The following is a 14247-nucleotide window of genomic DNA, read 5'->3' as shown; positions in this document are numbered from 1 at the left end:
CCAGTGGAACGTGGGGTCCATCCCTGCTGTCCTGCTCTGAGGCTGGAAGGAGGGGGGAAGAAACAGCAGGAATCACACTTTGTTGTCCCCAGGAAACCTCGAGCTTCCGGCTGAGGCATCTCCAGAGCTTGCACGGGTTCGTGTCTCAGGCCACTGCTGAGCTGATCTGGCTGAACGAGAAGGAGGAGGAGGAACTGGCCTACGACTGGAGTGACAACAACCCCAACATTGCAGCCAAGAAAAACTACTTCTCGGTGAGTAAGCCTGGGGCAGGCAGGACTGGTGGGACGGGTGCTCTCCTGGTTGTGCTGCTGCTGCTTTTGATCCGCTGTGGGACCTTCAGCTGCCAGCAGAGCTGGAGTCCCCAGGGGCTGGATGTTCCCTCCCACCTCATTGAGCTTGTAGCTGACGAGTGCAGCTGATGAAAGAGCAATCCCCAGAGCAGAAAGTGCTAAAAAGTGTTGGCTCAATTGGCTTTCAATCAAAAAGGCATAAAACAGCTCTTGAGCAGTTTGAAACGAGAAGCGTCTTTAATTAGAGGGGGGGAAAAAGGTCTGAGCTAAAGAGAATTGGTTCCTCTTTGGAGCAGTACAAATAACTTGCTGTCTTTCCACAATCCTGCTGTCTGGAATTGAAGGGGTCCCTGGGCAGGTTTCCAGTATCTGTGTTACATCTGCCCTGGTGCACAGGAGGAATCCCAGTGGGAATGTGCTCTGGTGCTCCCAGGGCTGGGCTGGTTCCCCTGAGATCTGCTGGTGTTTGCTGCCCTGCTGTGTGTTGGGTCAGCTGGGCACGTGCTCTGAGCAAGGCAGCTCCCCAGAGCCCAGGTTTGGACTTTGATGTGTCCTTTGTGCAGGAGCTGACAAGGGAGCTGGAGGAGAAGCAGGATGTGTTCTGCTCCCTGCAGGACACAGCTGAGCTGCTGGCCCTGGAGAACCACCCGGCCAAGCAAACCGTAGAGGTGAGTGAGCACACAGAGGAGCCCTGGGAACTGGCTGATCTCCCATGGGATGGGGAAGGTTGCTGTCCCATCCCAGGGTGCCCTTGGGCAGCCTGGGTTGATAAAGTGTTTTATGGTGCCAGAAGAACATCAGTGCAGTGATAGAGCTGTTTTATTCTGGGGAGTGAAATGAGAAGCTCGAGGCCATTCTCAAATTCAGACACAGATAAGCTTGTACAGAGCAGGAGCCTTCATGCAATGTGGGGCTGCAGGGAATGGCCTCGGCTCCCTTGGAGTTATGCAGGAATACTGTGGTGGTGAAGCAGAAGGTTGCAGGGACATGTTTCTCCCTGGTGTTTCTCTCTGGGCTGGGAGAAATCAAACCTGAGTGTGCCACACTGGTCCTGGGTCTACCAGCTCCTGCTCTTCCTGCCTGTGTCCAAACCCTCTGGGTTGCATCCAGATCTTGTCCCTTCATGTACATCCCACTGGCTGTAGCCGAGTCCTTCCTGTGACCTTCCAGGCTGGGAAGTCCTTGTTACCCACCCCCATTTGCTGTGTGTTCCTCAGGCCTACAGCGCTGCTGTGCAGAGCCAGTGGCAGTGGATCAAGCAGCTCTGCCTGTGCGTGGAGCAGCACGTGAAGGAGAATGCTGCCTATTTCCAGGTACTTGGGGAGGGCAGCCTCAGTTTCCCTGGACACCATCCACGGAGCTTCATACACTGCTGCTCCCTTTGGGGGAGAGGGAAAGAGGGGTTTGTGGTGCTCACGGGGGCTGCTTCCTCCTCAGTCATCTCTTCCCTTAGCTGCTCTCTGGGGATCATAGAACTCCAGACTCGTTTGGGTTGGAAGGGACCTTAAAGATCATCCAGTCCCAACTCCCTGCATGGGCAGGGACACCTCCCACCAGCCCAGGTTGCTCCAAGCCCCATCCAACCTGCCCTTCAACACTGCCAGGGATGGGGCAGCCACAGCTTCCCTGGGCAACCCAGGCCAGGGTCTCACCACCCTCATAGTGAAGAGTTTTCTCCTCATGTCTAATCTAAATCTCCCCTCTTCCAGAGTAAAGCCGTTCCTTGTGCTGTCACTCCATGCCCTTGTAAAAATCTCTCCCCAGAATGTCTCACCAGGGCAAAAAGGATGGGCTTCCATGCACTTCTGGCCATCCTTGCAACCCTAAGGCCGGAATAGCAGGGATGAGCTGTTGGAGTGGTCCCCTCTGAGCTGCTGGTGGCTCCGTGGGCTTGTGCAGGTGTCTGTGACCCCTTTTGCTTTTGCAGTTCTTCAGCGACGCCCGCGACTCGGAGACCTACCTGCGCAACCTGCAGGACTCCATCAAAAGGAAATACTCCTGTGACCATAACACGAGCCTGACACGGCTGGAGGACCTGCTGCAGGACTCCATGGTGGGTTTTCCATCATCCCATCCCCCCTGGGCAGGCGACGGGTGGCCTTCTTTCTCCAGTCCAGCAGCGTTGCTTGGGGCACCTCTTGCTTCCCAGGGAAAACCAGGCTCACTTGATTCCTGCAGTTCCATGTAACGTGGTTTGTTTCCCCATCTTGGTCAACGTTCTGCTGCATGTGGTTGTGTGTGGCCATGGGGTGCAGGCTGTGTGTGACCCCACCTGGGGGGTGTGACACTGCTGATGGTGGCCAGATCCACCAGCCCATAGGTCACTTTTATTTGGAGGTACCATCCAGTGCCTTTCCATGTCCTGGGGGGCTTCGAGCTTGGTGCAGGAGCCAGTTCTTCCCCCTCGTGCTATCATGCTCTGCACAGAGCTGGTTGTGTCCTGCTGATGGAGATGTCATGTGAAGCCTGTAGGATGCTCCTGGTTCTGCTTTGGAGCTGGGGCTTGCTAGGAGGTGGTGGGATGCAGAAGAACAGACTAAATCCCATGTTAATCCGTGGCTCCGTGCTGGGGGTGGGAGGTGCAGCCAGGACAGCCTGGCCATGCATGGGGATGGGGGCTTGGCAGCACTGATCTCCCAGCTCGTGGCCTGGCTTAGCTGCAGTGTGGCAGAGAGCAGATGATGGACAATCCCTCTGTGATCTTCTTGTCCTAATTGGACTGAAAAAAGCCAACTTAAAACCAAAACCAAAGGAGCAAAGCATTGGGTAGTGCTTGAAACCAGGGGCAGGGAGGAGTGAGGCTGCAGGATAAGTGGTGTGAGCTGCTGGTGGAAGTGCTGGGAAGTGACATTTGAGTGTGTGGAGGCAGGTGGCTGCTTTGCCTTTGCTCTTGGAGCACCCCACTGATCTCCAGCGTGTCCCCAGTGAAGCCAGGATGCCCTTACTGGGCGTATGGTGATGGGTCCATCAGCTGGGCTCACCCTCTTCCCTCCCTGGGTCCTGGGGGCTCCCATCCTCTCTGTCATGGTCTTAGTGTTGTCCTGATCTATCCTCCAGTGCTGCCAGGACAAAGAGCAGCCAGCCTGGCTCCTGGGGACCATGTTTGTGAGCCCTGCAGCACCAGGAGCCTGGCAGATGCCATCTGGGGTGGGAGAGGCTCATCTGAGCAGCCAGAGAGTGGCCACGATCTCAGGACCGGGGCAGCTGCCCTGAGCTCAGCTTTATTACTCTTTCTTACCTAATCAGTTACAGTTCTGTTTCTTCCAATCATGCTCCCCGGGACAGGCACAGGTAGTTTATTTAATCATTTATTCTTTTCCTTTTGTTTTTTTTACCCATTCAATTACCCTCCACCGTTGTCAGCGCACTAACCTGCCCCGAGACAGCCAAGCATGAGGGAGAACTTTTTTTTTTTTTTGGGATCCTTTTGCAGCCACCAGGGGCTTGAGCTGCCACCAATCACATGAGCTGCCAGGGTTGTGATCCACACACGTCTCCATCAGTGCCCGAGGCTCTTCCAGGGGGAGCTTTTCCACCAGTCTCCTGGGTTGTCCCATCACTGAGCCCAGCAGGGTTGTGTGGGAATGAATGAGGCAGCATCTTCCAACTGGCCAATTCCTACCCAAACCCAGAGGCCTGTGTGATCACTCCACCCCTTCTCCTGAGATGTTTTATCCACATGATCCATGGTATTCCCATTCCAGCCATTGGTTTCAACATGACTCCATCCTTTCCTTTTGAAGAAGGAGCATGCTTCTGTGGTTTCTCCTCCAGGAACTAAAGGTCCCCAGCTTTGGGCTGGAGCTTGTCCTGCTCCTGGCCCCTCACACCTCCTGGGACTTTAGTTCTGGTGTATGTTACGTTCTCTTTTTTCCCTTTGGAAAGACAATGTTTTCTGGTCCAAGCAGCAAAAGAGCTAGAGCTGTGCATGTGGCTTTGCAGGGCAGTGGGAGAAGTAGTGGAGAGGTCCCACTCCAACCTGAGGTCTGTCCTCCCTTCCATCCCATCTCCTCACCTCTCTCCTCATCCCCTTAGGGTGGCAGGATCCTCCTGATGTGTTTGTTCATCCCTTGAGATCCCAGCGTAAGCTTTTCCAGGCCAGCGCTGGGGTGGGGGGTGCTGGGAGAGACGTCCCCCCTGCCCCAGCCTCCACCAACCCATCCTTCCTCCTTCTTTCTCCCAGGATGAGAAGGAGCAGCTCATCCAGTCGAAGAGCTCAGTCGCCAGCCTCATGGGACGTTCCAAAACCATCGTTCAGCTCCGGCCCAGGAACCCAGAGCATCTTGTGAAGAGCACCATCCCCATCAAGGCAGTTTGTGACTATCGGCAGATCGAGGTGAGGCCTGGAGGGATGTCCCTTGGAAGGGGGGAAGGAGGGGAGCAAGGCCCATGGTGGTTTTGGATGTGCTCCACGGTGTTCATCGAGGAGAAGCAGGAACAGAGGTGGAAAGCAGGAGAAAACAGCACAGCTGCTTTTCCTGGAGCAGATTTCCACATCTCAGGTTTATTCCAGGCAGGAGTGAAAGTCCCTTTCCCCACAGAGCACGGGGGCTTCATCAGCCTCAGCCAAACGAGCACGTGGGTGGTGGCCAAGTCTGTGTCACTTCCTTGTCCCTTCCTCTCCAGACAGGAGTGCTGGGCTGCACTGCTTGGCAACGTTCCAGGCATTTCCTTGATGATGATAATAATATCTCCATATTGGAGGAATCTGGCTGGCCCCCAGGAGGGCAGCTGGCAGCAAGGGCAGGCGTGTGCAGCCCTGCTGCTGGTTTCTGATGGGCTGGGTGGTGTTTGTGCCGTGGCAGATCACCATCTGCAGGAATGATGAGTGTGTGCTGGAGGACAATTCCCAGAGGACCAAGTGGAAGGTGATCAGCCCCACAGGGAACGAGGCCATGGTGCCCTCTGTCTGCTTCCTCATCCCCCCTCCCAACAAAGAGGCCATCGAGATGGCCAACAGGTAACTCTGCCCTGGGGGAGTCCTGGAGGTGTGGTGCTGGGGAGATGGGGAGAGGGTTGGGAGCATGGGAGGGGGTGGATCTGGGGTGGGAATGGGAACAGGATTGGGTGGCACAGCTGATTTGGGGTGAGGGAAGGGATCCCTCAGGGTTGTACAGCTGCAAACTCCATCGCAGCAGCTGCTGTAGTAGTTTGCAAAAGAGCTCAGGATGGTTTGGGAGGAGGGATCTGTGCAGGGATCTCAGGCACTGAGCAGCAGGAGCATCAGTCTCTGGAGGCTGCCAGGCTGGGGTTGCTGCCTCAGTGGGCTGGTGGATTAACCAGGATCAGGGCTGAGCATGCTGGGGAGATCCAGGGCTGCTAAACCTGCTCCTTCCCCTTGCAGGGTGGAGCAGTTGTACCAGAAGGTGATGGCTCTCTGGCACCAGCTCCACATGAACACAAAGAGCCTTATCTCCTGGAACTACCTGAGGAAGGACATCACCCTGGTGCAGAGCTTCAGCATGGAAAAGGTACAGAGGCAACTTCTCTGCCTGGCTTCAGGGCTGTGTTGCTCACCGGCTTCGTTTGGGTGGCTGAGGTGGAAGGGAAGTGCTCAAGGGAAGACCAAGGACTTCAGGGTTGGGGAAGTCAAGGGCCTCTGCACCTTGAACAGTGGGAAAACCTGAGTCTGGGGGCTCTGTGCAGAATTATTGCAGTTTCACAGTATCACAAAGTCGTTCTGGTTGGAAAAGACCTTTCAGATCATTGAGTCCAACTGTTATCCCAACTCAGCACCACATCTACAGGTCTTTAAATACCTCCAGGGATGGTGGTTGGGTTTTTCCCAATAAAAAGAGCAGTTTTCTGCTGAGCTGTGCTAAGTGTAAGAGATTGTGGACTCAGGGTTTCTTCAGGGAGGGAGCAGGGCTGGAGGGGACAGGAGGCTGGGGTGGAGGAGCTTCTCCTTTCTCCTCCACAGAGAAAACACTCACTTGGGAAACAAAGGTGGTGGAGCTGGGGAGGGTGGCTGCAGGTGGAGGAAGTTGTTCCCGGTGGTTTGAGGTGCTGCTTTTCCTCTTGCAGCTCCGATCCTTCGCACAAGGGGAGTGCCAGCAGGCCCTGAAGAGCCTCCAGACACACTACGAGGACTTCCTGCAGGACAGCCGGGACTCGGAGCTCTTCTCGGTGTCCGACCGGCTGCGCCTGGAGGAGGAAGTGGAGTCTTCCAAGGAACACATCCGGCAGCTGCTGGAGTCCATGGAGAACGGTGAGCTTCAAAGGGCTGATGGATTAACCAGGAGCTGTGGGGACTCATTAACAAAGGATTTATGGGATGGCTCCATTTCTTTTTTTTTTCCCTGAGCCTGCTGCTTGATGGTCTGAGCAGCTGCTCCTTATTTCTCCATCCATTCAAGTGCTCAGCCTTTGTCCAACCCTGTTCCTGCAGGGAGGGCCTGGCTTTGCAGCTTCAGCTTGACTGCTGAGTCCTCTCACCCTGGTGTTGTTGGAGATGGTCTAGTCCTTAGGGTGCACGTGGAGCAAGGAGTTCTTCCTGCATTTGATCTTTAAGGAAATATATGTGGTGGTGGCACATGTGACACAGCAGTCGAGTCCCACTAAGACCCACTCCAGCTTCATCATCCCAGCTGCCCCGTGCCTGGGCTCATTCTTGGCTGTGTTTGGATGACATGATTTGATTAACTTGTTTTCCATCAGAGCAGAGACCCGGGTGCTTCGGTGTCAGCACGATGCTGCGCTCAGCTCTGGGGCTCCCAGCAGGTCCCATTTGGGGCAGATCCCAGCCGGAGTTACTTGAGCTGCTGTTTTGGCTTGTCTGTGACTTGCAGAGGACAAGGATGAGACTGTTGCCAGGACTTATCTCTCCGAGCTGAAGAACATCCGCCTGCGCCTGGAGGAGTGTGAGCAGAGGCTGGTGACCCGGATCCAGTCCCCGAGCAGCACCCGAGCAGATGGTGACACTATCCAGGACAACACCATCCGCATTGCAGAGCAGGAGGTCAGTCCTGCTGCTGCCAGATGTGGAGGGGAGGGAGGTGGTGGCTGCTGCTCTTCAGCACCCACCAAAAATCAGCTTTTCACCTCTCCAGGGTGAGGTGGGTGGGTGGTGGGTGGGGGACTGTGCAGGGTTTGAGAGGATCTTACTGCCCAAAAAGCAGCAGGGAACCTCTCCGGGTGGGCTCCCTGCTTCATTTCGTGCCCATCTCCTTTGCCAAGGGCAATCCTGCTTTCTCTCCACCTGCCTGGGCTCTCCCTTCACCTTCTGTCCCTTCCTCCTGCAGCACATGCAGGAGGATCTGCAGCGGCTGCAGTCGGAGCTGCGGTTCCTTTCTGAGAGATGCTACAGCTTCCTTGAGAAGGCACCTGCAGGGTCCAGCACCCCCCACCTGCGCTCTGAGCTTGACCTGGTGGTGAACAAGATGGACCAGATGTATGGCTTGTCTTCCATCTACCTGGACAAGTGAGTCAGGACATGTCTTTATTCTCAAGTACCTTTTTGTATCTGCCCTGTTCTGCTGAGAACCTTAGAGAACCTTCCAGGGCTTGAGGGGGCTCCAGGAAAGCTGGGGAGGGGCTTGGGACAAGGGCAGGGAGGGAGAGGACAAGGGGGATGGATCAAAACTGGCAGAGGGGAGATGGAGGTTGGACATGGGGAGGAAATTCTTGAGTGTGAGAGTGGTGAGACCCTGGCCCAGGTTGCCCAGAGAAGCTGTGGCTGCCCCATCCCTGACAGTGTTGAAGGGCAGGTTGGATGGGGCTTGGAGCAGCCTGGGCTGGTGGGAGGTGTCCCTGCCCATGCAGGGGGTTGGGACTGGATGATTTTTAGGGTCCCTTCCAACCCAAACCATTCTATGAATCCATGAGTCTACAGAGACCTTTCTTCTGGCCCACTGACCCACTTTGTGCTGAGCTCCACCCCCCTGTGGTGCCCATTTGGGATGTCATTGTGCTGCCTCTCTTGGGTTTGCCAGGTTGAAGACAGTTGATGTTATAATTCGTAACACCCAAGGAGCAGAGTCTCTGGTCAAAGGGTATGAGGTGAAGCTGAGCCAAGAGGAGGCAGTTCCTGCTGACCTGTCAGCTATCCAGGCACACAGAACAGCCTTACAGGTGGGTGCTGTTCCCTTCCCAAGGTGGGCAAGTAGAAACCAGCCAAGGTTTTGGTGTTGGTCAAGCAAGGTCCTTCCCTTTTTTTGCTGAACGTGGCCTTTGAGCCATTTTTCTTGCCTTGTGCTGCTGATGTGATCCCTCTTAAAGCCTTGGTGGCTTGTGCCCTCCCTTGTGGACATCTTGGCAGCTCCATGTGCTGCTGCTGTGGGACATGTGGGACATACTGTTTAGGTTAAATATCAGGAAAAGGCTTTTCACTCAGAGGGTGGCTGAGCACTGGGACAAGCTCCCCAGGGCAGTGGTCACAGCACCGAGGCTGCCTGAGTTCATGAAGCATTTGGGTGATGCTCTCAGGCACCTGGTGTGATCTTTGGGGCGCCCTACACAGGGACAGGAGTTGACTTGATGGTCCTGATGGGTCCCTTCCAACTCAGCATGTTCTATCATTCTATGACGGGCTGAACCAATCTGACTTGCTCCAAGCTGGGAACATGGTCCCTCCCATTTTGCACCTCCTGTAATGAGCCAGTTCCTTGCAGGTTGAGGAGGGTGGGAAGATAAAGCCCTTGCCAGCTCTGGGCAGGAGGCCACCTCTGACCTCAGGTGCCTTTTGCTCTCCATGATGTTGAAGCGGTGCTGTCTCTTGCTGGTTTTGCAGCAGTGGCTGGGGGAAGTGAAGGACAAGAGCTCTGTCTTCACCACGTTGGAGGAGGAGATGGCGAAGGTGAAGGTGGTGGGAGAGCAGCTGTTCAGGCTGAGGCAGGAGCGCAGCATCGACCTGGAGCGCTACCAGGAGAAGGGAAACCAGCTCTGGGATCGCTGGCAACGAGTCTGCGCCCAGATCGAGACCCGGTGAGGAACCTCCTGCCTCCTTTTGCGTGTTTACATCCAAGCTGCAGCTGAGTCCCAGAACCACAGAATTGTTCTGGTTGGAGAAGACCTTTAAGATGATCGAGTCCAACCATAACCCAGCTCCATCAGCCGTTAATCCAATGCTACCAAGTCCGGAGCTAAACCATGTCCCTCAGCACCACATCTACCTGGCTTTTTACCACCTCCAGGGATGATGATCCAACCACCTCCCTGGGCAGCCTGTGCTGGTGTTCAATGGTCCTTTCAGTGAAGAAGTTGCTTCTAATGTCCAATCTAAACCTCCCCTGGTGCAACTTGAGGCCATTTCCTCTTGTCCTGTTGCTTGTTCCTTGGGAGAAGAGACCGACCCCTCCTCCAACCTCCTTTCAGGCAGTTGTAGAGAGTGAGAAGCTCTCTCTTCAGCCTCCTTTTCTCCAGGCTGAACACCCCCAGGTCCCTCACAGAGCTTGGGTCAGGCTTGTTCACAGCAATATTTTTCCGGCTGGAATTCCCACTGGTGGTTGGGTTATCCCTATGGCCAAGGGTGGCATTTCACCCTCCTCTTATTTCTCCTGGTCCTTCCCTCAGCCACACGGAGCTGGAGAGCATCCAGGAGGTGCTGAGTGATTACAGGCAGTGCCACAGTGCCCTGATCCAGTGGATTGAGGAGATCACGGTCCAGCAGGAGCTGATGAAGCCTGGGCAGGCAGAGGACAGCCGGGTCCTGTCGGAGCAGCTGAGCCAGCAAACGGTAGGACAGGACCTTGTGGTGTCTCCATAGCCTGGTCACTGCTGGGACCATCTCCTTTCTTTTCTTCTCCTAAAATCTTTTCATCTGTGAGCTTGAAAACATGAAACGTGGTGGGGAAGAGGCTGCAGGTCTGAGCTGGGTGTCTGGGAAGTGGAGAAGCTCTGCTTAGCCTGAGGTGGAGGTGGGGCCTTGCGTAAAAAATGGAAGAGGATTAAAGACTTGACCCAAAAAAGGGAGGGATGGGGCCTGGAATTCAGCTCACCACCCAGAGCAGCTGTCCTGACAGCCAGTTTTGCTTTGAATTTTGTTGAAGGCTTTGGCTGCAGAAATTGAGAAGAATCAAGCCAAACTGGACCAGTGTCAGAAATTCTCCCAGCAATACTCGGCTGCCGTGAAGGTAGAGATCCCCCCTGCACCCAGGCACCCCTGGCTGGGCAGAAACAGCCCCAGCAGGGTTTGCATCTCTCTTGCTTCATGTCGCTCCACCCCTGGTTGTGTTTGCAGGACTATGAGCTGCAGCTGATGACCTACAGGGCGTTCGTGGAGTCGCAGCAGAAGTCACCCATGAAGCGCCGGCGCATGCTCTCCTCCTCGGACGCCATCACCCAGGAGGTAGGAGCCCTTGTGGGAGAGAAACTGTGTGTGAGGGGTTCTTAGACTCCAAGCAAACCTCCAAGCAGCCTCTGTGAAATCAGCTCCTTCCTGCTGAACTCTCTGGTATAAATCAGGTTTCCACCCTTGCTGGTTTTTCCAGTAGCCAGCAAGGATGGCTTGGTGCTCCAAGCACCAGGTATGACATTCCCAGGTTCCTGGGAACCCCTGGGTCAAGTCCAGTGGGCTCAGTTCAGCCCTGCACGGTAAATAGCTGGAGCTCCCCACAGCTTTACTGGGTGTGGATCTTTGGGATGAGACCCTGGGGGCCCTGAGGTCCTGTCTGCTCCGTGTGGATATTAAAGATCCCAGTATCCCTCTTTGTAAGAGTCAAGTGTCCATGACCAGGGTCTCCCCTCTCTCTGGCATCACACAACGTGACACATTTCATGGATGCCATCCTGGGGCTGTGAGGTGCCTGGGGGGCTTTCCAAGCAGGAGATGGTGCATCCACGTCCAAGTACATCGTTCCGGATCCTCCGGTCAGGACTGACCTGCCCTGTTTCTCCCTCCTCTCCCCGGGCAGTTCATGGATTTGCGGACTCGCTACACGGCCCTGGTGACACTGACCACGCAGCACGTCAAGTACATCAGTGACGCTCTGCGGAGGCTGGAGGAGGAGGAGGTGAGGGGGGTCGTGGTGTGGAGCTCAGCGCTTCAAAACCTGAAGGCATCTTTCCCAAGGGTGCTGCTCCATGTTGAGGTCACATCTCGGGCGCTGCTCCTGAGACCTTCTCTGCCTTTTGGAGATCTGGGAACCCCCTCTGAGGTGGTTTATCTTCCACCCTCCTCTGTTTGCAGAAAGTAGTGGAGGAGGAGAAGCAAGAGCACGTGGACAAGGTGAAGGAACTCCTGGGCTGGGCCCTGGGCTTGAAGCAGAGCGTGCAGGGCAGGGCGGCCACTGGGAGCAGGGAGCTGGGAGACATTGAGAAATCCATCTCAGAGCAGCAGGTAAACCAGGGACACCCATGGGGCAGTTTCTTTAACTTCTGCTCTTTTTCCACAGCTGAATTAAACTTCTTCCCTTTCCCCCCCGCCCCCACACAGGCCCTGAATGAGGAGCTGGCTGCGAAGAAGGAGCAGATCTCTGAGGCCATCAAAACTTCACAGATCTTCCTGGCAAAACACAGCCACAAGTGAGTGTGGCCCGAGGAGGTGACAGGGATTTGTGGGGGGGGGGGGTTTGACCTATTCCTTCAGCAGAAGAACATGGGAATTCTGCAGAGCTTGGAGCTGGTTTGTGCAGTTTTCCTGAGAGATTTCCCCTTGCAGGCTTTCCCATCTGGAGAAGGAGCAGATCTCTGGCCAGATCAGTGCCCTCAAGGAGACCTACCAGGAGCTCTGCAGTGACTCCATGGAGCAGCTCCAGCAGCTCCAGAGCCAGCTGGCTCAGGAGACAGAGCACAAGGTACTGGTCCCTGCTCGGTCCTGTGGCTGCACGGACACAGAGCACACCCCTCAGGGGGTGAAAAAGGTTTTGCTTGGTTGCATTTCTTGTGGTCACCAGCCACTCACAGCCCATCAACTTTCTTACTTGCACGTGGTTGCCCTCCCTTCTCTTCCATCCCTGCGTCACCAAAAGCATCTCACCCAGGCTGGGGTGGTCCCAGGTCAATGGGAGAGTTGTCCTTTGCAAGGGTTTTCATTAGAACTCTGCCCTGTGCACAAGGGTTGGCTTGTTCATGTGATGGGCAAGGATGATGGTAGACCTCAGTCCTGGAAAGGGTCTCCTTAGCAAATCTGTGTCCTCTGAGGGAACCCTTTCTGACCTCAGAGGGCTCAGCTCACTGGCTGCTGGAGAGCAGGAGACACAAGGAGTTGAGCTTCAGCAGGAGGGTGTTTGCCCATGTGGTCTCCTGTATCTCAGAGGGTTTTTTGAGAGGTTTATCTCAGCTGGGGCTGAGTGAAGTTGATCTCCCCTGTGGAAGACAACAACATCATTCAGGCCCTCAGCTGACCTGGGAGAGCTTCCTGGACCCATGGCTGGACCCATTCCCTCTTCAGACCCATAGCTGAACCCATTCCCTGCTCAGACCCACCAGTGCTCCCCCCAGTCCCTGTCCCTGTTCCGCTGGGTAGGGAGGGCTGAAGTCGCCTCCTTGTCGCCTGTCCCGAGCTGTCTCCAGTTGCTCCCAGACACCCGTGTACGTGCTCTCTAAGTGTATCTTCATGTGTCAGTGGATGTATCTGTGTGCTTGCTGGCTCCCTGCACTCTGAAGCAACAGCCCACCCGGCTCTGGCCGCAGTTTTGGCTGTGGGGTCCCTGAGCGAAGCCCAGTTGGAGCCGCTCACGGGAAGAGGGTGACAGAGCTGCCTGTTTGCAGTCAGCCTGCCCAGCTTTCACCTCAGCAGACAGTGGTTCTCTCTAAATTGGACCTTACAGGACATTTTGGGTGTCCCAGTGCAGCAACCACTTTCTGTCACAAGCCCCTTAGCCCTCGTGCTGGCAGCAGGCAGCTTCTGGGGAGCAAACGGGCTCATTAGTGGTCACAGCTTCGATGCTGCTGCTGCCAGGAGAGCAGCTGGGAGCAGCCTCCATGGAAAGGATGCTTTTTCCTTTCTCTTTTCCTCCCTCCTGGGCAGGAAAATGATTTTAGACCCAAAGCCTTCTCCAGGGCTTGCTGGGCTGTTCCCACACAGCAGGAGCTGGGGCTCTGGGGCTCAGGCTGGAGCGGTTTTCGCTCACACCCTCTACAAAGCCCAGGAAACAGAACAGGAGATGGCAGCAGGACTTGGCCCTAGATCCCTTCTCCAAGACAATCCCTGCGGCTCCCGTGCTGTGCAGTTGCTTCACTGTAGAGGGAGCATGAGGAACTCTTTAACATTTGCTTGCTGGAAACATCCAACTGTCAGAGAGAAGTTATGAAAGACAAAAACGCGAAGCAGAACGCGCTAAATTGAGCATGATGTGTCCCTGTACAGTTTGTGTTTCATGTCAACTGTTTTTTAAGATTAACTGACATCCTTGCTTACAAGTTTTAACTAACCCTCCGGGATTTAAACAAACCAAACATACAAAGTGCAAGAGGATGGACCTGTGTGGGGGGTTCTTTTTTGCAAACAAACCCAGTCGCATGCTGGACGCTAACCCCAAGCTTTACACTGTGTGTGATACGGCTGAACTGCTCCATAAGGCTCTGTCTTTAACTGCTCAAGGCACACCCTGCAACCCGGGTAAGTAAAAGCCTTTTACTCCCCTCCCATCTCCTTTTTTCTCTTTCCTTTTTTTTCCTCTCCCACCCCTCAACCCCTCACCCCTTCCTCTGTCTTTCCATGCCTTGTTCACCTCTGAACGTGCATGCCTGAGGCTGGCGATGGTGGTGGAGAGCTGGGGTGTTGCCAGCAGGTTCCTCCTGGTCCCCACAGGGCAGTGGGGGATTTGCAAACCAGCCTGGTGGAGGCCACGTCCTGCTGGGCCACAGCTACAACCCCCCCAGCCACCAGTGCTCTTAGACTCACCAATAAAAAATAAATAAATACCAGAGTGTTGGGGTAGCAGAAGGAATTAATTCCACAATCCCAATTTCCTCCTCCCTATCCCTGCAAAAATCTTCCAGCCCTTGAGCCAATTTATACCAAACCAGTGGGACTGGGAGAAACTGGGAGCTGTTGATCTCCATAATCTTAATT

General features: G+C 55.0%; 1 protein-coding gene across 1 annotated transcript in view; it reads left to right on the top strand.

The window, feature by feature from the left end:
* Positions 1–14247, top strand: part of MACF1 (microtubule actin crosslinking factor 1) — a 141900-nt gene that overhangs the window by 48494 nt on the left and 79159 nt on the right. The window contains 19 exon segments of the mRNA XM_051638175.1: positions 93–254; positions 857–961; positions 1511–1606; positions 2221–2346; positions 4477–4629; positions 5099–5253; positions 5638–5764; positions 6318–6501; positions 7082–7251; positions 7535–7713; positions 8225–8363; positions 9022–9215; positions 9804–9966; positions 10280–10363; positions 10471–10578; positions 11144–11242; positions 11419–11568; positions 11665–11753; positions 11890–12025. Of these exon segments, the coding sequence (XP_051494135.1) occupies positions 93–254; positions 857–961; positions 1511–1606; positions 2221–2346; positions 4477–4629; positions 5099–5253; positions 5638–5764; positions 6318–6501; positions 7082–7251; positions 7535–7713; positions 8225–8363; positions 9022–9215; positions 9804–9966; positions 10280–10363; positions 10471–10578; positions 11144–11242; positions 11419–11568; positions 11665–11753; positions 11890–12025 (2619 nt within the window).

The sequence above is a fragment of the Apus apus genome, chromosome 21 (assembly GCF_020740795.1).
Source record: "Apus apus isolate bApuApu2 chromosome 21, bApuApu2.pri.cur, whole genome shotgun sequence".
Lineage (NCBI taxonomy): Eukaryota > Metazoa > Chordata > Aves > Apodiformes > Apodidae > Apus > Apus apus.
Note: the sequence above shows the minus strand (reverse complement) of the source record. Positions and strands in the feature narration are given on the sequence as shown.